Source organism: Lithobates pipiens, unplaced genomic scaffold (genome assembly GCF_037356315.1).
Source record: "Lithobates pipiens isolate NorthernLeopardFrog02 unplaced genomic scaffold, aLitPip1_a1.2 Scaffold_8, whole genome shotgun sequence".
NCBI lineage: Eukaryota > Metazoa > Chordata > Amphibia > Anura > Ranidae > Lithobates > Lithobates pipiens.
In genome coordinates, this window is record NW_027507903.1 from 693,328,169 (window position 1) to 693,350,808 (window position 22,640).

The following is a 22,640-nucleotide window of genomic DNA, read 5'->3' on the forward strand; positions in this document are numbered from 1 at the left end:
GCTTTTTTTTTTTCTCCTCGCGCTGTCAGCGCGAGGAGGAATACTAGCCGATTACCGGCTCCGTTTTATCACATGATCAGCTGTCATTGGCTGACAGCTGATCACGTGATAAGGGGTCGGGATCGACCCCTTACACGGATCGGTGATCAGGCGAGTCTCACGGACTCGCCGATCACAGAGCGCGCCGCGCGCGCCCCTCAGGGGGCGCGCAGGCCGCTCGTAACCGGGACTACGTCAATAGACGTAGTCCCAAAAATGTGGGTCCGCGCTATTGCCGTCATTTTGCAATAGCGCGGATCCCAAGTGGTTAAAGATCTGCAGGTCTCTTCATTCCTGCCTTCGCCTTGGTCATATCACAAGAAACCATCTCCTGCGTTCCTGTTTAACCACTTAACAACCAGCCCATAGCCAAATGACGGCTACATGGTGGTTGTTTAACTCTGGGAGGCCGTTATATGACGTCCTCCCAGAATTCCGCTCTCGCGTGCGACCCCTAGGGCGCACACCAGAGCATCCGCGACCGCCGGGTCCGCATCACGGTAAACGGCCACTTATCGCGGCCATTTACCACGTGATCGCTCTGTCAAATGACGGAGTGATCCCTTGTAAACAAACCGGCGTCATGTTATCACGCCGGTTCCTCCCTCCCCCTCTCTGTACTGATCGGTACAGCAGAGGGAGAAGAGATCGGTGTCAGCAGCACTGTGGGCTGCATCTGCAGTGCCCACATCGCTGCTCACCGAAATTTAACCCCTCAATTCCCTGCCATTACTCTGCAATAGGGATGAGCTTCGTGTTCGAGTCGAACGTACGTTCGACTCGAACATTGGCTGTTCGGCGAATTCCGAACGTTTGGGCCGTTCGCGTCAAAATTCGAGTGACGCGCGCGCGGACCACAATGCACTGCGGTGGCGCAGTGCATTGCTGCCCCATGATTGGCCAAGCATGCACTGTGACCCTGCATGCTTGGCCAATTGCAGCGCCGGCAGCGAGGAGAGCCATGATTGGCCACAGGCATCCTGCCTGTGGCCAATCATAGCTCAGGCTGTGTAGTGCACGCCCCATACTATATAAGGCCGCCTTTGAGGCGGCCTCGTGTAGTGTGTTACTTAGCATCTGAAGCAGTGGGTGTTCTGTGTACCTTCAACACAGTACACAGCGATCGTTTTTGGCTGATTTCCTATCTTGCTGCTGTGTAGTGGTTGTGGTCTGTGCCCTGACTGCAGTATACACCGCTATATTCACCTCACCTATATAGCTAGTGATCTAGCTTTAACCACTTAACAACTGCCCATTGCCGATTAACGGCTTCAGGGCGGTTGTTTAACTCTGAGAGGCCCTTAATTAACGGCCTCCCAGAATTCTGCTCTCGCGTGCCCCGAGGTGTGCGCACTCGAGAGCATCCGTGACCGCTGGGTCGCATCACGGATCACGGTAAACGGCCGCTCATAGCGGCCATTTACCACGTGATTGCTCCGTCAAATAACGGTTCCTCACTCCCCTCTCTGTACCGATCGGTACAGCGGAGGGGAAAGAGATCGGTGTCAGCAGCGATGTGGGCTGCATCTGCAGTGCCCACATCGCTGCTCACCGAATTTAACCCCTCAATTCCCTGCCAATACTCTGCAATACCAGTGCATACTCTGCAGTACCCTGCCATTACTCTGCAGTACCCCGCCATTACTGTGCAGTGCAGTACCCTGCCATTACTCTGCAGTGCAGTACCCTGCCATTACTCTGCAGTACCCCCCATTACTCTGCAGTAACCCCCATTACTCTGCAGTAACCCCCAATACTCTGCAGTACCCGCCATTACTCTGCAGTACCCCCAATACTCTGCAGTACCCTGCCATTACTCTGTAGTACCCCCCAATACTCTGCAGTACCCTGCTATTGCTCTGCAGTACCCCGCCATTACTCTGCAGTGCAGTACCCTGCCATTACTCTGCAGTGCAGTACCCTGCCATTACTCTGCAGTACCCCCCATTACTCTGCAGTAACCCCCATTACTCTGCAATACCCCCCAATACTCTGCAGTACCCCCCAATACTCTGCAGTACCCGCCATTACTCTGCAGTACCCCCAATACTCTGCAGTACCCTGCCATTACTCTGTAGTACCCCCCAATACTCTGCAGTACCCCGCTATTACTCTGTAGTACCCCGCCAATACCCCACCAATACTCTGTAATACCCTGCCATAAATTGCCATACCCAGCCATACTCAGAGATACCCAGCCATACTCGGTGATACCCAGCCATAGACGCCCCCCACCCCTCACCGCCCTTCAGTGCTTCTACCAACTCGCCAGTACGATCAAAGCCAGAATCTTTTTTTTATTTTTTATTTCAGGCTTCCCAGCCTAGAGGTGAGATGTGGGGTCATATTGACCCCCCAGATTTCACTGTAAAGAGGACCTGTCACCCCATATTCCTATTACAAGGGATGTTTACATTTCTTGTAATAGGAATAAAAGTGATCAAAAATATATTTTTGGGGAAAAAAATGTCAAACTAAAATAAATAAAGTAAAATGAACAATAAAAAAATAAAATAAAAATTAAAGCGCCCATGTCCCCATGTGCTCGCATGTGCCACACATGTGAGGTATCGCCGAGAATGTTAGAGCGAGAGCAATAATTCTAGTCCTAGACCTCCTTTGCAACTCAAAACATGTAACCAGTAAAAAAAAATTTAAAGCGTCGCCTATGGGGATTTTTTAAGTAGCGACGTTTGGCGCCATTCCACGGGCATGTGCAATTTTGAAGAGTGACATGTTTGATATCTATTTTCTCAGCATAACTTCATCTTTCACTTTATGCAAACATTGGGCTAACAAGTGGTTAATAATAGAGCTTGCAGTCAGTAGTGTTAGGAGATAGTGCGTGCTGTCTGCGTGCTCTGTACCCAGTACATACCGCTATAATATAGGGCAGGCCCCTACTTTCAAACATCCAACTTACAAACATCTCCTACTTGCAAACGCAAGGAGACAGCAGCAAGTGAGATGAAAAAAGATGGACGACAAAACAAATTATACAGGGGTGACATCCCCCCCCCTCCCGCCGCCCTCCGGTGCTTCTACCGACTCGCCAATACGATCAAAGCCAGAATCTTTTTTTTTTCAGGCTTCCCAGCTTAGAGGTGAGATGTGGGGTCTTATTGACCCCCAAATCTCAATGTAAAGAGGACCTGTCATGCCATATTCCTATTACAAGGGATGTTTACATTACTTGTAATAGGAGTAAGTGATCAAAAATCTTTTTTTGGGGGGAAAAAAATGTCAAACTAAAATAAATAAAGTAAAATGAACAATAAATTTTTTTTTTTTTTTTTAAAGCGCCCCTGTCCCCATGTGCTCGCATGCAGAAGCGAATGCATACGTAAGTCCCGCCCACATATGAAAACGGTGTTCAAACCACACATGTGAGGTATCGCTGCGAACGTTAGAGCGAGAGCAATAATTCTAGCCCTAGACCTCCTCTGTAACTCAAAACATATAACTAGTAAAAAAAAATTAAAGCGTCGCCTATGGGGATTTTTAAGTAGCGACATTTGGCGCCATTCCACGGGCGTGTGCAATTTTGAAGAGTGACATGTTGGGTATCGATTTACTCAGCATAACTTCATATTTCACATTATGCAAAAATTGGGCTAACTTTACTGTTTTTTTTTTTTTAAGCACAAAACAGTTTTTTTTTCCAAAAGAAAGCATTCGAAAAATTGCTGCGCAAATACCGTGCAAGATAAAAAGTTGCATCGACCACCATTGTATTCTCCAGGGTGTTTGCTAAAAAAACATATATAATGTTTTGGGATTCGATGTAATTTTCTAGCAAATAAATGATGATTTTTACATGTAGGAGAGAAATGTCAGAATTGTCCTGGGTGCTCCAGAACGCCTGATGGCGCTCCCTGCATGTTGGGCCTCTGTATGTGGCCACACTGTGTAAAAGTCTCACACATGTGGTATCGCCGTACTCGGGAGTAATAGCAGAATGTGTTTTGGGGTGTAATTTGTGGTATGCATATGCTGTGTGTGAGAAATAAACTGATAATATGACAATTTTGTGAAAAAAAAAAAAAAAAAAAAAGTTAAAAAAATCTTGATTTTGCAAAGAATTGTGGGAAAAAATGACAACTTCTAAAAACTCACCATGCCTCTTACTAAATACCTTGGAATGTCTTCTTTCCAAAAAGGGGTCATTTGGGGGGTATTTGTACTTTTCTGGCATGTTGGGGTCTCAAGAATTGAAATAGGCCGTCAGTACTTCAGGTGTGATCAATTTTTAGATATTGGCACCACAGCTTGTGGACTCTATAACTTTCACACAGACCAAATAATATCCACCAATTTGTACTTATTTTTACCAAAGATATGTAGTGGTATAAATTGTGGCCAAAATTTATGAAGAAAAAATTACTATTCTGCTAAATTTTATAACAGAAACAAAGAAAAATTCATTTTTTTACAGAATTTTCTGTATTTTTTCTTTTATAGCACAAAAAATAAAAAAACGAGCAGTGATTAAATACCACCAGAAGAAAGCTCTATTTGTGTGAAAAAAGAACAAAAATTTCATATAGGTCCAGTGTTGCACGACTGAGTAATTGTCATTCAAAATGTGAGAGCACCGAAAGCTGAAAATTGGTCTGGTTATTAAGGGTGTTTAAGTGCCCGTGGTCAAGTGGTTAAAGTCAGTCTTTGCTGACATCCCTTCTGGCTCCTTATCCTGCTTGATGTCCCTCTACTTGTATCCCTGACTTCTGGCCTGGCTGACTACCCAATCCGGTTACTGGACTCTGGCTTGGCTGACTACCCAATCCGGTTACTGACTTCTGGCCTGGCTGACTACCCAATCCAGTTACTGAACTCTGGCCTGGCTGACTACCCAATCCGGTTACTGGACTCTGGCCTGGCTGACTACCCAATCCGGTTACTGGACTCTGGCCTGGCTGACTACCCAATCCGGTTACTGGACTCTGGCCTGGCTGACTACCCAATCCAGTTACTGGACTCTGGCCTGGCTGACTACCCAATCCAGTTACTGAACTCTGGCCTGGCTGACTACCCAATCCGGTTACTGGACTCTGGCCTGGCTGACTACCCAATCCGGTTACTGGACTCTGGCCTGGCTGACTACCCAATCCGGTTACTGGACTCTGGCCTGGCTGACTACCCAATCCGGTTACTGGACTCTGGCCTGGCTGACTACCCAATCCGGTTACTGGACTCTGGCTTGGCTGACTACCCAATCCGGTTACTGGACTCTGGCTTGGCTGACTACCCAATCCAGTTCAAAAATGCTAAACTAGAGCTAAAAGTGGGACTTTATATGAGGGGATATAAGCTATATATATATATATATATATATATATATATATATATATATATATATACACACATACATAAATATACACATATACATACATACACCTCCATCCCTGATATTTTGGAAAAAAATAAAAATAAATAAGTGGGACTTTATATGAAGCACATCACTAGACCGAATGAGCCAATCAATATACACATTGTTTATTGTCAAAAGTCATACACATGTATATCACCATAAATAGTAAATTGATTTAACAATAAAATGATGGATCTCAATTGATAAATATAAACATAATATAGTATTACATGATTAGTTCAATATAGAAACATTGTAAAAAAAAAATCCATAAATGTCAATAAATAAAATCTAAACATTTCATGATAATATACAATTAATTCAATATAGTATACACATATAGTAATAGACTTTTAGTATGTAGACCGAGGTATAACTAGTAGTGACATTTGAAACATTAACAATAATGGTAGATTGGTTCATTAAGGTAGGATATAGTCCAGATATGTATACATAAATACTGTGACAACGCATCATAAAAAAGCTCTACGCGTTTCGTGGTTACAATACCACTCATCAGGAGCAGATGCAGGATTTTTGGGGTATCTATAATGAAATAAAATTACCAAGTGAATATAATAATCCAGAATATACCGATATAGAAGGGAGAGGGGAGCCACACAAGTCCCAAGCAATCTCACCTATCTGTAGTATATAGGTACAAATGTTGATGATGGCGTCAGAAGGTAAAAAACATTTTAGATTTTAGAGAAACGTTTCTCCCGGGAGCTGAGAAGGAAAACCCTAAGACACGGCCATAGCACCACTGATCAATGATAGACGTAGAAAGGAAGTGAATAGTTTCCAGCCATGGTGTGTGTACTTAATGGTGAGCATAATTCATCTTATAATTGGTTCCCACACATATCTGTAGGGATCAAGATAGTAAAAAAATTAATAATAAAAAAAAAAAAATGTAATAAAAATAAAAACGAATTCCACAGCTGAAAATTAGAAGACACTTCCCATAGTAAAAAACGTGCAAAGAGACAGTAAACAGCCAAGTAATAAAGGAAAAATGTTCAGGTGTAATTTAGGTAAAACAAGAATGTTAAATGATAGTAAAAGATAAAACAATGTGTAATGTCACCAAGATACCTTAACAGGCACATAACATTTTTTTGCAAAGCGTGCAGTGGTGACTTGTAGAGAAGGTCAGCTAGTGTGTCAGCATTGAGACCAATGTGGTTTAAATAGTAACCGTGTAAGAAGGACATCCCTCAACGTCACGCGGCGTAATGACGGGGAGGCGGCGTCATCACCCAGGCAACAATGTGTACCCGGCGTTTGGCGCCTAAACACCCCACGTGTGCAACGCTGATGGACAACCATGCCGGTTAATTACATTTTTTTTTAATTATTATTAATTTTTTTACTATCTTGATCCCTACAGATATGTGTGGGAACCAATTATAAGATGAATTATGCTCACCATTAAAGTGGTTGTAAACCCTTACAAACCACTTTGACCTACAGGTAAGCCTAGATTAAGGCTTACCTGTAGGTCCAAGCAATATCTCCTAAACCTATACGGTTTAGGAGATATTTGCCTGAAGACAGGCACCGCTGTCTACGGCGCATGCGCCGTAGACAGCGGCGCGCAGGCGCACTGAACGCGGCAGTTCCAAAAATGGAGCTGCCGCATTTGTCGACTCCCGTGCGCATGCGCGGGAGTGACGTCATCGCGGCTTCGCCGAATGACAGCGGCGGAGCTGCGAGATGCCACAAGCAAGATGGATGCGGCGGACTACAGGGGACAGCGCGACTTCGCTGGCTCCTGTGTCAGGTAAGTGACACATAATGGGCTACTAATGCGATGCATAGTAGTCCATTATGCTTTACCTTTGCAGGGAAAAAAAGAGGAAGTAAACTCATCAGGGTTTACTTCCTCTTTAAGTACACACACCATGGCTGGAAACTATTCACTTCCTTTCTACGTCTATCATTGATCAGTGGTGCTATGGCCGTGTCTTAGGGTTTTCCTTCTCAGCTCCCGGGAGGAACGTTTCTGGATTATTATATTCACTTGGTAATTTTATTTCACTATAGATACCCCAAAAATCCTGCATCTGCTCCTGATGAGTGGTATTGTAACCACGAAACGCGTAGAGATTTTTTATGATGCGTTGTCACAGTATTTATGTATACATATCTGGACTATATCCTACCTTAATGAACCAATCTACCATTATTGTTAATGTTTCAAATGTCACTACTAGTTATACCTCGGTCTACATACTAAAAGTCTATTACTATATGTGTATACTATATTGAATAAATTGTATATTATCATTAAATGTTTAGATTTTATTTATTGACATTTATGGATTTTTTTTTTTACAATGTTTCTATATTGAACTAATCATGTAATACTATATTATCTTTATATTTATCAATTGAGATCCATCATTTTATTCTTATATCAATTTACTATTTATGGTGATATACATGTGTATGACTTTTGATAATAAACAATGTGTATATTGATTGGCTCATTCGGTCTAGTGATGTGCTTCATATAAAGTCCCACTTATTTTTTTTATTTATTTATTTTTTTATTTTTTATTACCCAATCCGGTTACTGGACTCTGGCCTGGCTGACTACCCAATCCGGTTACTGGACTCTGGCCTGGCTGACTACCCAATCCGGTTACTGGACTCTGGCTATGCTCTGACTATGCTTACTCTATTCACCTTTTTATTTTTATTAATAAGCAAGTGTGATTTTACTGTACTTCTGTCTCGGTCTGGTTCATGGTTTCTGACACCGATCAGCTGCCTGGTCTGGCCTTTTTATATACCGACATCCTATATCAACCTTTATCGACCCTTTTACACCAGGGGAACCCTTGAAATAATTTTCACAGGAGTCAGTGGGAAGGGTGACTCCTTACATATATGATCATTGGAAAGAAAGTCCTTCCTACACTGGTGGTCAGTGGAAAGAAAGTCCTTCCTACACTGGTGGTCAGTGGAAAGAAAGTCCTTCCTACACTGGTGGTCAGTGGAAAGAATGTCCTTCCTACACTGGTGGTCAGTGGAAAGAATGTCCTTCCTACACTGGTGGTCAGTGCAAAGAATGTCCTTCCTACACTGGTGGTCAGTGGAAAGAATGTCCTTCCTACACTGGTGGTCAGTGGAAAGAATGTCCTTCCTACACTGGTGGTCAGTGCAAAGAATGTCCTTCCTACACTGGTGGTCAGTGCAAAGAATGTCCTTCCTACACTGGTGGTCAGTGGAAAGAATGTCCTTCCTACACTGGTGGTCAGTGGAAAGAATGTCCTTCCTACACTGGTGGTCAGTGCAAAGAATGTCCTTCCTACACTGGTGGTCAGTGGAAAGAAAGTCCTTCCTACACTGGTGGTCAGTGGAAAGAATGTCCTTCCTGCACTGGTGGTCAGTGCAAAGAATGTCCTTCCTACACTGGTGGTCAGAATGCCACATTTACAGACCGCCTTAAAGATCGTTGGCGTCATGCTGATGGCCGTGTGAAGTGGCACTGGACCCAAAACTATGTAAACACTATCAGATGGGAGGTCAACCAACCACAGCTCAAGAAAGTCCAGGCAACCTCTGGAGCAACCCTAGCTGAGAATAGCTGCTGTATATATTGTATATAGAACAATCAGGCCAAACATGTGTGATGTTAGTACATGAAAAGAGAAAGTTACATTTGTGAAAGACGTTCTAGTAATTTGATGTTAGTACAGCAGTGAACAGATGGTGGGGGTGGCACCAAATCCAAAGATGACATCAATGTGAAATGATACCGAAAGCAGAAACCATTTCAAGGGGAAGGACAGACAACCCGCTCTCTGGATTTGGTGCCCTCACCTTCTTCCTCTGACGGGAAATTCTGAGAATTAAAAGGGGAAATGAGTACACAGTGTTCCCAATAAATAAGAACGGTGTACCCCGACTCTACAAACACCCACCAATGGGATGATGTCAGTGAAGGCAGAGGAGGCGGCTCTCTAATTAGGGACAAAAGGCGTTTGCCTAAGGCCTCCTGCTCCCAGGGGCCTCGCGGCCGCCTCATTTGTGAGGATGGGAGGGAATGTCCCCGGTCAGTGTCCCCAAGCTGGCAGGGTGAGCGGGCCGGACTGGTAAAGGATCGCCGTGGAGGTGGAGCTGGCAGCCGCTGCTAAACCCGCCATCTGCATTAGTGACACCAGTGTCAGTGCCAATTAACCCCTATTTGGTGCAGCATGAAAGGTTCATAAACACCGACACTGGGGTCACTAATGCACCACAAAGGGGTAAGTTATCTGCCCCTGTATCAGTGACCAGTCATGTATTTGATACTGCCCACCCCCCATACACTCCGCACCCCTCATGTACATACCTCCCACCCCCATAAACTCCACACCCCTCATGTACATACCTCCCACCCCCATACACTCCACACCCCTCATGTACATACCTCCCACCTCCATAGACGGGGGAGGGGCGGAGAGATCACACGGGGGGGGAGGGGGGGGAGGAGAGAATAATTAGATGGGGGGGGTCGTACCTGTGTGGGGATTGGTTGGTTCCAGGTCAGTGTTACTCTCATCCTCAGACTTCTCCTGTTTGGTGTAGTTGTGGGTGGAGCTCTGTGCTGGCTCCGCCCTCCTCCGGGACATTTCTGGAGATCTATAAAAGAAGTGGAAAGATGAAGGGCGTGTTTCCTGATCCCCCCTCCTCCACTCATGTGATTGATGCAAATGTCATCCTGAGAGCCCCGCCCACAATCTTTCTGTATGGCCCCTTTCATTTATAAGCCCCCCCCCCCCCCAACTAAGATAGGAAGGATGGGAGGAGTATGATCGCCCATGATCATAATACAGGAGATGATCAAAGACTGCGGACACAGTACAGGAGATGATCAGAGACTGCAGACATAGTACAGGAGATGATCAGAGACTGCAGACAAAGTACAGGAGATGATCAGAGACTGCAGACAAAGTACAGGAGATGATCAGAGACTGCAGGCATAATACAGGAGATGATCAGAGACTGCAGACATAGTACAGGAGATGATTGAGACTGCAGACATAGTACAGGAGATGATCAGAGACTGCAGACATAGTACAGGAGATGATCAGAGACTGCAGACATAATACAGGAGATGATCAGAGACTGCAGACATGGTACAGGAGATGATCAGAGACTGCAGACATGGTACAGGAGATGATCAGAGACTGCAGACATAGTACAGGAGATGATCAGAGACTGCAGACACAGTACAGGAGATTGATCAGAGACTGCAGACACGGTACAGGAGATGATCAGAGACTGCAGACACGGTACAGGAGATGATCAGAGACTGCAGACATGGTACAGGAGATGATCAGAGACTGCAGACATGGTACAGGAGATGATCAGAGACTGCAGACATGGTACAGGAGATGATCAGAGACTGCAGACATAGTACAGGAGATGATCACAGACTGCAGACATAATACAGGAGATGATCAGAGACTGCAGACATAGTACAGGAGATGATCACAGACTGCAGACATAGTACAGGAGATGATCAGAGACTGCAGACACAGTACAGGAGATTGATCAGAGACTGCAGACACGGTACAGGAGATGATCAGAGACTGCAGACATGGTACAGGAGATGATCAGAGACTGCAGACATGGTACAGGAGATGATCAGAGACTGCAGACATAGTACAGGAGATGATCAGGGACTGCAGACATAGTACAGGAGATGGTCAGAGACTGCAGACATAGTACAGGAGATGGTCAGAGACTGCAGACATAGTATAGGAGATGATCAGAGACTGCAGACATAGTACAGGAGATGATCAGAGACTGCAGACATGGTACAGGAGATGATCAGAGACTGCAGACATAGTACAGGAGATGATCAGAGACTGCAGACATGGTACAGGAGATGATCAGAGACTGCAGACATAGTACAGGAGATGATCAGAGACTGCAGACATAGTACAGGAGATGGTCAGAGACTGCAGACATAGTACAGGAGATGGTCAGAGACTGCAGACATAGTACAGGAGATGATCAGAGACTGCGGACATGGTACAGGAGATGATCAGAGACTGCAGACATGGTACAGGAGATGATCAGAGACTGCGGACAAAGTACAGGAGATGATCAGAGACTGCAGACATAGTACAGGAGATGATCAGAGACTGCGGACATGGTACAGGAGATGATCAGAGACTGCAGACATGATACGGGAGATGATCAGAGACTGCAGACATGGTACAGGAGATGATCAGAGACTGCAGACATGGTACAGGAGATGGTCAGTGTGCTGTTGTCACGTCACATTTTGCTACCCGCTGGACTGCGCATGCGCGACGTTACCATATGCTTTTCAACACTGTAGCGATCTGCGCTTGTGCAGAATTTTGTGGCCACACCCCTGAGTCCAGGCCCCGCCCCATCCAGTCTCAGATTATAATTGCGCGGTGTGTAGGGAGGGGCTCTGTGGGAGTCGTCTTATAACACTGTTGGAACGCATATGGCGGCGTTGCGCATGCGCACTCCAGCGGGTAGCCGAATGTGACGTGACGCCGCCTATCACAGGAGGACATTGTCACTACAGCCCGGAATATTCCGCTCTGTGACCGGTGTTCTGGCAGATAGTGTCCGGCCATCATATAGTGTCCTCCCCGTAGTGCGCATGCGCAGTACGGGGCAGAAGAAGCTTCGGAAAATCTCTGAAGCTGAACGGCGCCTGCGCGGTGAGTGGAGGTGGTGCCCCACCATCCAAGTGGACATAGGGCTGCCGATATTAGAGGGCCGTTCTCCGCGCTTCGGGCTCCGCCTCACTGCACTCGGCTCTTTTATATTCCTGCTCGATGTCCACTTGGATGGTGGGGGGTGAACCTGGACTCAGTGCGCAGGCGCCGTTCATCCTCGGATATTTTCTGAATCTGTGTTGCTGTGCACTGCGCATGTGCAGTACACAGAGGACACTATCTGATGGGGGACCATATATGATGGGACACCGGCGAAGATCACAGTGAGGAGAGGGGGGAGGGGAGGATTGGGGCGTGCCAAGGTGACACTCCCCCAACCGGGGGGGGGGTAGGAAGGTGGCGGAGGCCATGTTGGTACACCCCGAGGTATGAAGGTGGCGGAGGCCATGTTGGTACACCCTGTGCGCAGTGGGGGAAGGTCACTTGGGATGTGATGGGGGTCAGCAATCTGACAGAACTCCCCATCCACCAATGGTGGAGAGCGCTGACCTGAGTGTTGGTGGGGGGGAGGGGGGTTGCTGGACTAACATCGGACTATTAGTAGAGCGGCTGTGACCGGAGAGGTCCGATTCTTCATCACTGAACAATCACCTTGGCTCCTCCCCCCTCCTGTGATTGGTTCCCATCGATCGGCCATCACCCTATCAGAGAAGGCGGATCACAAACAGGAAATCCCAATGATGAGGGGGCGGGGCTCCAGTGACCCCTCCCCCCAAAGATGTGGGCGGAGTTCTGCATGATGATGACGTCACACCCTCTGTCCGAGCCGAACCATCCCCTCCCCCACCCGGGAGCCGCAAAACCGCCTACCGACCTCCTCCGCACCGACACCGCGATCCTCCGCCGATGTAGTGTCACATTATGCTGCCTATCACAGGATGGTGCGGAAGTGACGTTTCCGCCAGAAATTACGTACTGCGCATGCGTCGTGCGTTCCAAACGCTAGCGCCGTGCGTTCCAACATATGTTCGGCAATACAGTTAAGCAAAAGCATCACAGAATGTTACGGAAGTGACGTTTAGCGTGCGTTCCAACAAATGTTCGGCAATACAGTTAAGCAAAAGCATCACATAATGTTACGGAAGTGACTGTACAGACAACACAAACACTGGGCGTTACAACACCAATACTTCCCTTGTTACCTCGGATCAGTTTTTAAATAACCATGCTGAGCTACGTGTGCTGTTAGGTTATGGAGTGCTGGGACTTGTAGTGCCTATGCTGAGCTACGTGCGGTCTTCGGTTATGGAGTGCTGGGACTTGTAGTGCCTATGCTGAGCTACGTGCAGTCTTAGGTTCTGCATTGCTGGGATTTGTAGTGCCTATCCTGAGCTACGTGCGGTCTTAGGTTATGGAGTGCTGGGACTTGTAGTGCCTATGCTGAGCTACGTGCAGTCTTAGGTTCTGCATTGCTGGGACTTGTAGTGCCTATGCTGAGCTACGTGTGGTGTTAGGTTCTGGATTGCTGGGACTTGTAGTGCCTATGCTGAGCTACGTGCGGTGTAGTGTCACATTTTGCTGCCTATCACAGGATGCTGCGGAAGTGACGTTGCCGCCAGAAATTGCATACTGCGCATGCGCGATGCGTTCCAAACACTCGCGCCGTGCGTTCCAACATAGTTTCGGCAATACAGTTCAGCGGAACCATCACATAATGTTACGGAAGTGATGTTACACACAACACAAACACTGGGCCGTTCGTTACAACACTAATACTTCCCTTGTTACCTAGTAGGTTTTGCATTGCTGGGACTTGTAGTGCCTATCCTGAGCTACATGCTTCAATGTTCAGTGTCCTCATCCCTATCCCCATGCTTCAATGTTCAGTGTCCTCATCCCTATCCCTGAGCTTCAATGTTCAGTGTCCTCATCCCTATCCCCGAGCTTCAATGTTCAGTGACCTCATCCTTATCCCTGAGCTTCAATGTTCAGTGTCCTCATCCCTATCCCCGAGCTTCAATGTTCAGTGACCTCATCCTTATCCCCGAGCTTCAATGTTCAGTGTCCTCATCCCTATACCCGAGCTTCAATGTTCAGTGTCCTCATCCCTATCCCCGAGCTTCAATGTTCAGTGTCCTCATCCCTATCCCCGAGCTTCAATGTTCAGTGACCTCATCCTTATCCCCGAGCTTCAATGTTCACATTGAAGCATGGGGATAGGGATGAGGACACTGAACATTGAAGCATGTAGCTCAGGATAGGCACTACAAGTCCCAGCAATGCAAAACCTACTAGGTAACAAGGGAAGTATTAGTGTTGTAACGAACGGCCCAGTGTTTGTGTTGTGTGTAACATCACTTACGTAACATTATGTGATGGTTCCGCTGAACTGTATTGCCGAAACTATGTTGGAACGCACGGCGCGAGTGTTTGGAACGCATCGCGCATGCGCAGTATGCAATTTCTGGCGGCAACGTCACTTCCGCAGCATCCTGTGATAGGCAGCTAAATGTGACACTACACTGCACGTAGTTCAGCATAGGCACTACAAGTCCCAGCAATCCAGAACCTAACACCACACGTAGCTCAGCATAGGCACTACAAGTCCCAGCACTCCATAACCTAAGACCGCATGTAGCTCAGCATAGGCACTACAAGTCCCAGCAATCCATAACCGAAGACCGCACGTAGCTCAGGATAGGCACTACAAGTCCCAGCACTCCATAACCGAAGACCGCACGTAGCTCAGCATAGGCACTACAAGTCCCAGCACTCCATAACCTAACAGCACACATAGCTCAGCATGGTTATTTAAAAACTGATCCGAGGTAACAAGGGAAGTATTGGTGTTGTAACGCCCAGTGTTTGTGTTGTCTGTACAGTCACTTCCGTAACATTATGTGATGCTTTTGCTTAACTGTATTGCCGAACATTTGTTGGAACGCACGGCGCTAGCGTTTGGAACGCACGACGCATGCGCAGTACGTAATTTCTGGCGGAAACGTCACTTCCGCACCATCCTGTGATAGGCAGCATAATGTGACACTACACCGGACGAAAAACCGCCATCTTGTTGAGGACCACTGCAGATGGTATAAAAAAAAATGGCGGCTCAGGCATGCGCAGTCGAAAATACGAAAATAAAACTCGTTATGCTGCCTCCTTGTGGTTTGACCTGGAATAACTCTCGGGTGTTACTATACACATAATATACACTAATATATTATATATATATATAATATTACAGTCACTCTGCCTCCTTGTGGTTGGATCTGGTACGACTCCACCTGTGTTACATATACATATAATATTACCGTCACTCTGCCCCCTTGTGGTTGGATCTGGTACGACTCCCCCTGTGTTACATATACATATAATATTACCGTCACTCTGCCTCCTTGTGGTTGGATCTGGTAAAGCTCCCCCTGTGTTACTATATATAAAATATTACCGTCACTCTGCCCCCTTGTGGTTGGATCTGGTATGACTCTCCTGTGTTACTATATATAAGATTACTGTCACTCTGCCCCCTTGTGGTTGTATCTCGTATGACTCCCCCTGTGTTACATATATATATATATATATATATATATATATATATATATATATATATATATATATATATATATATATATAGTATTACGGTCACTCTGCCTCCTTGTGGTTGGATCTGGTACGACTCCCCCTGTGTTACTATACATATAATATTACCGTCACTCTGCCCCACTGTGGTTGGATCTGGTATGACTATCCTGTGTTACTATACATATATTACCGTCACTCTGCCCCCTTGTGGTTGGATCTGGTACGAATCCCCCATGTTACTATATATATATATATATATATAAAATATTACAGTCACTCTGCCTCCTTGTGGTTGGATCTGGTACAGCTCCCCCTGTGTTACTATATATAAGATTACTGTCACTCTGCCCCCTTGTGGTTGTATCTGGTATGACTCCCCCTGTGTGAATATATATATAATCTTACCGTCACTCTACCCCCTTGTGGTTGGATCTGGTATGACTCCCCCTGTGTTACTATATATATAAGATTACCGTCACTCTGCCTCCTTGTGGTTGGACCTGGTTTAACTCTCCTGTGTTACTATACATATATTCCCCCTTTCACCCAACTAGTCCCCCCATACATCCCCATCACCCCATTCCATCCGCAAATATACCCCCATTCCATCCCCCTTTCCCTCCCCACCAATATTCCCTCCCTCTACAACCCCCATTCACCCCCAGGCCCTTATCTCCCCTATTCCATCCCCCTACTCTCCCCATACATACCTGTAGACCTCCATCACTCCATTCTATCCCCCTATTACCCCTATGTCATGCCCAGGCCTCCATCATCCCCATTCTATCCCCCTAGACACCCCCAGGCCCCCATCTCTGGCATTCCATATCCCCCATATAAACCCAAGGCCCCCATCACCCCTATTTCAATCCGATTACCCCCATTTCACCCCCTATACACCCCATCGCCTCCATTACATCCCCCCTATACTAGGGTTACCGCTTCATCCCTTTAAACCCAAACACCTTTGAATTACACAGGTTCTGAGACTAATTTAATGCAGATAAGGCACCAAGTGAGGTTAATTACCACCTTAATCATCCACAGAACCTGTGTAATGCATATGTGTTCGGGTTTAAAGGGATGAAATGGCAACCCTAGCCTATAAACACCTCCATTTCATTCCCCTTATTACCCACATATCTACCCCAGTCCCCCATCACCCCAATTCCATCCCCCTACTCCCCCATATCACCAACTTCCCCAGTCCTACTTCTGGTGTGATCACAGAGCCGTCATTTTGCAAAGAAGAGAACAATGAATTGGTCTTCAACAAGATGGCGGCCTCAGACATCCCAGAATAATAGCTTCTCCAAACAGCAAGTTCTTCTCCTATTGCTTCCCAAATGAGGAGATTTTCAATAAAAATGTGTCTGCTGTGGACGTGACACATTGTGCTCCTTCCCGGCCCGGATTGTATTGGGGAAATATAATATTCTATGCAGGACATTCATAGGGGAGTCATACCAGGTACAGCCACCAGATGGCAGCATTTTACTGTCATATAGTGTGCTACCACATTTATCCACAAGGCAGCGACAGAGTACCAGTTATAATCCGTGTATAGAAAATCATTGCGAGCGCTACCAGGATCAGCCAGCAGGTGGCAGGAAAGTGTATGAGATACAGCGCATGTCCAGTCCGCCACCATTATATGAGATATAATTGTTTTGTTCTTCAAGCAAATGGCGGGGATGAGGACTTTTCTGTTTAATGTACTGTGTAACGACATATTCGGCGACCCGTTGCAGTTTGCTACAGAAGTGACGTTCCCTCGCCGCCATCTTGCTACACTAAGAAGGGGGAAAGCAGACATGTTGTTACACCCACCGGAGTTTTGCATTTTACGCGTATTTATAACAGTAAAGTGAGTTTCTATAGTGAAATACAGGACTTGGAACTCCGTCTGACTGCTTAGATGTTGCATTTTGAAAGCAGCAAACTTCTGTCAGATTAGCAAACCTGTGAGATGAGCAGGCTTGCCACTACTTTTAAAATTCAACATCTAACCAGTCAGATGGAATTCTAAGTCCTGTATTTCACTATATAAACTCACTTTACTGACGGAACGTCACTTCCTTTACACATTCTGATGGGTCACCGAACCTGATGAAACACCGCCATCTTGTTGAAGACCACTGCTTATGGTATAATAAAAAATGGCGGCTCAGGCATGCACAGTTGAATATTCAAAGATAACACTCGTTATGCTGCCACCTTGTGGTTGGATCTGCTATGACCTCCCCTGTGTTACTATACATATAATATTACCGTCACCCTGCCTCCTTGTGGTTGGACCTGGTATAATTCTCCTGTGTTATATATATATATATATATATATATATATAGTCCCCCTTCCACCCCCATCACCCCATTCCATCCCCAAATATAACCCTCATACCCCCATTCCATCCCCCTTTCCCTCCCCACCAATGTTCCATCCCTCTACTCCCCCCATTCACCCCCAGGCCCTCATCTCCCCTATTCCATCCCTCTACTCTTCCCACACATACCTCTAGACCTCCATCACCCCCATTCCATCCCCCTATTACGCCTATATGAACCCCAGGCCCGCATCATCCCTATTCCATCCCCCTAGACACCCCTAGGCCCCCCATCTCTGGCATTCCATATCTCCCCATATAAACCTCAGGCCCCCATCGCCCCTATTCCATCCCCCAGATCCATTTTTCATCTTCATATCCCCCCATACACCTCATCGCCTCCATTAAAGTGGTTCTGCACCTTTAAAAAAAAAATATTAAAAGCCAGCAGCTACAAATATTGCAGCTGCTGACTTTTAATAAATTGACACTTACCTGTCCCGGGGTCCAGCGATGTCGGCGGCAGATGACGAGCAATCGCTTGTCTCTCTGCTGCCTCCGCCACCATCCTCTGTCAGGGAATCGGGAAGTGAAGCATTGTGGCTTCACTGTCCGGTTCCCTACTGCGCATGCGCGTCTCTGCTGGTCCCCCGCTGTGTCCTGGGAACTGTGTGTTTCCCAGAACACAACGGGGGGGGGGGGGGGGGGGCGTCTGCGGCGGTCTTGTACCAGAAGTGGGTGCAGATACCTGGATTATCCAGGTAACTGCACCCCCCTCCTCCTTGAAAGGTGCCGCTTTAAATACCCCTATACTAGGGTTGCTGCCTCATCTCTTTAAACCCGAACACCTTTGAATTACACGGGGTCTGTGGATGATTAAGGTGGTAATTATCAGCACCAAGTGAGTTTAATTACCACCTTAATCATCCACAGAACCTGTGTAATTCATATGTGTTTGGGTTTAAAGGGATGAGGTGGCAACCCTAGACTATAAACACCTCCATTTCATTCTCATTATTACCCACATATCTACCCCAGTCCCCCATCTCCCCCATTCCATCCCCCTAATCCCACATATCACCAACTTCCCCAATCCTACTTGTGATCACAGAGCTGACATTTTGGAAAGTAGAGAAGAATGCATTGGTCTTTAACAAGATGGTGGCCGCAGACATCCAAGTGGACATAGAGTTAGAATATTAATATGCTGAGTGCAGTGGGGCCGTGCCCAAAGCGTGGTGAGTGAAGCGAGCCCGCGAGGGGCCCTGTTACAGGCGCCGTGTACAGCTGACTAACAGGCGTTCAGCTTCAGCTATTTTCGGTGGCTCCGTTGTGGTTCGTACTGCGCAAGCGCTGCACCTGCACAGTTCAGGGGGGTCATTATCCGCTGGGGGAACTTTCTTGGCAGAACATCGGAAATTATTTTGTTATAGAGAAAATGATCCGCATGGAGTTTACTTTCACATAATGAACCCAGAGCTACGAGAAGTGGGCTCTATAGAATGACTAGTCCGCCATTTATTGAGGACCGTTATTTCGTCTGATTAGGCGACCTGTTAGAATGTGTAACAAAAGTGATGTTCCATCTCCGCCATCTTGCTACACCCAGCACTCCTCCATAGTAAGGATACACTGAGAAGGGGAAAAGTGACGGTAATATTATATGTGTAGTAACACAGAGGGAGTCATAGCAGATCCAACCCCAAGGTGGCAGCATAACAAGTGTTATCTTCCCATATTCGACTGAGCATGCCTGGAATGGGGGTGAGGGAGGCCTAGAGGTATGTATGGGGCCATTTTTTATTATACCATAAGCAGTGGTCCTCAACAAGATGGCGGTGGTTCGTCAGGTTCGGTGACCCATCAGAATGTGTAACGGAAGTGACGTTCAGTCGCTGCCATCTTGCTACACCCCGCACTCCCCCATAGTAAGGATACCCTGAGAAGGGGGAAAGCGGACATCTTGTTACACCCACCGGAGTTTTGCATTTTACACTTATTTTTAACAGTAAAGTGAGTTTATATAGTGAAATACAGGACTTAGAACTCCGTCTGACTGTTTAGATGTTGCATTTTAACCACTTGCTTACTGGGCACTTAAACCCCCCTCCTATCCAGACCAATTTCCAGCTTTCAGCGCTGATGCACTTTGAGTGACAATTGCACGGTCATACAACACTGTACCTAAATTTAATTTTTATAATTTTTCCCCCAAATAGAGCTTTCCCGGACCTCCCCATGTCGGCCTACTATGGGTCTGCTCTGCCCCCTCTGACCAATCCAGGACCACCCTTTTCTTAGCCCATAAAAGGCGGTTGTCTGCCCACACCAGTGTTCTTTTTTCGTCCTCGCTCTGGACGCCTTTTAAAGTTTATTTATTTTTTTTTATTTTTTTTCTCCATCCACCATCCATCCTGTTCAGGTTCAGCCTCTCCCGGATCAGAAGACCCCCCATATAGGCTGTAAATCTCCTGAGGAGGTGGGTTCCTGTGGTGCTAGGATTGTATGGTACACAGGCCCGGATTGGCCATAGGGCAAACCTGGCATTTGCCCGGTGGGCCGGGGCCACCGGGCCGCATTTCCTTGCTTTCGGGACCAAGGCAGGCTGCTCTTTAAGCCCACGCCAGTCCCCTGACCTTTCCGTGGCCGCCCGGCTGCCAGTTCAGCTCAGGCTCAGCCATGGGCACAAGGGGACGGTAACATGAAGGGGGAGGGGCTAGAGGAGAGACCTCTCCACGGCCGCCAGTATAGTTCAGGCGTTGGTGTCGGGGGACGTGACCACGAAGGGAAGAGGAGCCTGCTGCAGCCGGATCAGAGAGAACATAAGTGTGGCCACCTGTAACCTCAATAGGAGGAGCAATGGGGTGGCTGCATATAGAAGAATCATTCTCTCCATCTTCCTCCCACAGTCTCTGAATGTCTGTTGCTGCTCCTCTCCCCCTCGCAGGCTTTCACTGCGGGAGGAAGATGAAGAGAATAATTCTTCTATATGCAGCCACCCCACTGCTCCTCCTATCCTGCTGATCTCTGCTGCCCCCACAGTGCTCTCTACCACCCCCCCCCCACAGTGCTCTCTACACCCCCACAGTGTTCTCTACCTCCCCCATTCTGCTGCTCCCCCTGTGCCCTCTGCCTCTTTCTGTGTGCTCTCCACCTCCCCCTGTGATATCCACCATGCTCTCCTCCTCCCTCCTGTGCACTCCACCTCCCCCCCTGCTCTACGCTGCCCCCATGTGCCCTCCGCCTCTCCCCCTGTGTTATCCCCCTCCCCCATGCTCTACGCTGCCCCCCTGTTCCTCTCTACGTGTGCTCTCCACCTCCCCCATGCTCTCAGCTGCCCCATGTACCCTCCACTTCTCCCCAGTGGTATCCAGCCACCCCGTGCTCTCTTCTTCCCACCTGTGCACTCCACCTCCCCCCATGCTCTACGCTGCCCCCCCCTGTGCCCTCCACCTCTCCCCCTGTGCTCTTCAGCCCACCCAGTGTCTCCACCTCCCTTCTGTGCTCTCCAATTTCCCCATACTCTATGCTGCCCCCTGTTCCCCCCCCCATCTCTCCCCCTGTGCTCCCCACCTCCCTCCTCTGCTCTCCACCTCCCCCATGCTCTCCGCTGCCCACCTGTGCCCTCCACTTCTCCCCAGCACCCCCTGTTCTCTCTACCTCCACCCAGTGCTCTCTAGCCCCCCGTGCTCTCCTCCTCACTCCTGTGCTCTCCACCTCCCCCATGTTCTATACTGCCCCCTGTGCCCTCCGCCTCTCCTCCTGTGCTTTTCACCTCCCCCCATGCTCTACACTGCCCCCCTGTGCTCTCCACCTCCCTCCTGTGCTCTCCATTTCCCCCCATGCTCTACGCTGCCCCCTGTGCCCTCCGCCTCTCCCCCTGTGCTCTTCACCTCCCCCCAATGCTCTCCAGCCCCCCTGTTCTCTCCACCTCCCTCCTGTGCTCTCCACCTCCCTCCATGCTCTACGCTGCTAGCCTGTGCCCTCCGTCTCTTCCCCCTGTGCTCTCCACCTCCCCTGTGCTTTTTACCTCCCCCCATGCTCTACGCTGCTGCCCTGTGCCCTCTGCTTCCCCCCTGTGCTCTCCACCTCCCCCATGCTCTACGCTGCCGCCCTGTACCCTCTGCTTCCCTCCTGTGCTCTTCACCTCCCCCTGTGCTCTTCCCCTCCCCCAATGCTCTCCAGCCCCCCTCTTCTCCACCTCCACCCATGCTCTACACTGCCCCCTGTGCCCTCTGCCTCTCCCCCAGTGCTCTCTAGCCCCCCCAGTGCTCTATGCTGCCCCCCTGTGCCCTCTGCCTCTCCCCAGTGCTCTCTAGCCCCCAAGTGCTCTCCACCTCCCCCATGCTCTATGCTGCCCCCTGTGCCCTGTGCCCTCTGCCTCTCCCCTAGTACTCTCTAGCCCGCACCAGTGCTCTCCACCTCAGCCATGCTGCCCCTTGTGCCCTCTGCCTCTCCCCCAGTACTCTCTAGCTCTCCAGCCCTCCCTGTGAACTCCACCTCCCCCATGCTCTATGGTGCCCCCTGTGCCCTATGCCTCTCCCCCAGTGCTCTCCAGCCCCCCATTGATCTCCGCCTACCCCCTGTGCTCTCCACCTCCTCCCATGATCTCTGCTGCCCCCCTGTGCCCTCCATCCCCCAGTGCTCTACAACCCCCCA

At 48.0% G+C, this 22,640-nt stretch overlaps 1 protein-coding gene across 16 annotated transcripts in view; it reads right to left on the reverse strand.

The window, feature by feature from the left end:
* Nucleotides 1-22,640, reverse strand: part of LOC143962481 (uncharacterized) — a 49,476-nt gene that overhangs the window by 26,290 nt on the left and 546 nt on the right. For 2 of the 16 annotated variants that reach the window (XR_013270701.1, XM_077471762.1), the window contains exons 1-2: nucleotides 12,947-13,086; nucleotides 9,924-10,045 (exon numbers count right to left, since the gene is read on the reverse strand). Coding sequence is in view for 8 of the 16 variants with exons in the window: in XM_077471762.1 (XP_077327888.1) it covers nucleotides 9,924-9,965 (42 nt within the window). In the remaining 8 variants the exon portion in view is untranslated. Of the gene's footprint in view, nucleotides 1-5,511; nucleotides 6,279-9,923; nucleotides 10,046-12,621; nucleotides 12,922-12,946; nucleotides 13,087-22,640 lie in introns of those variants that run through there. The other 14 variants (XR_013270703.1, XM_077471763.1, XR_013270706.1 and 11 more) reach the window with 13 other exon arrangements.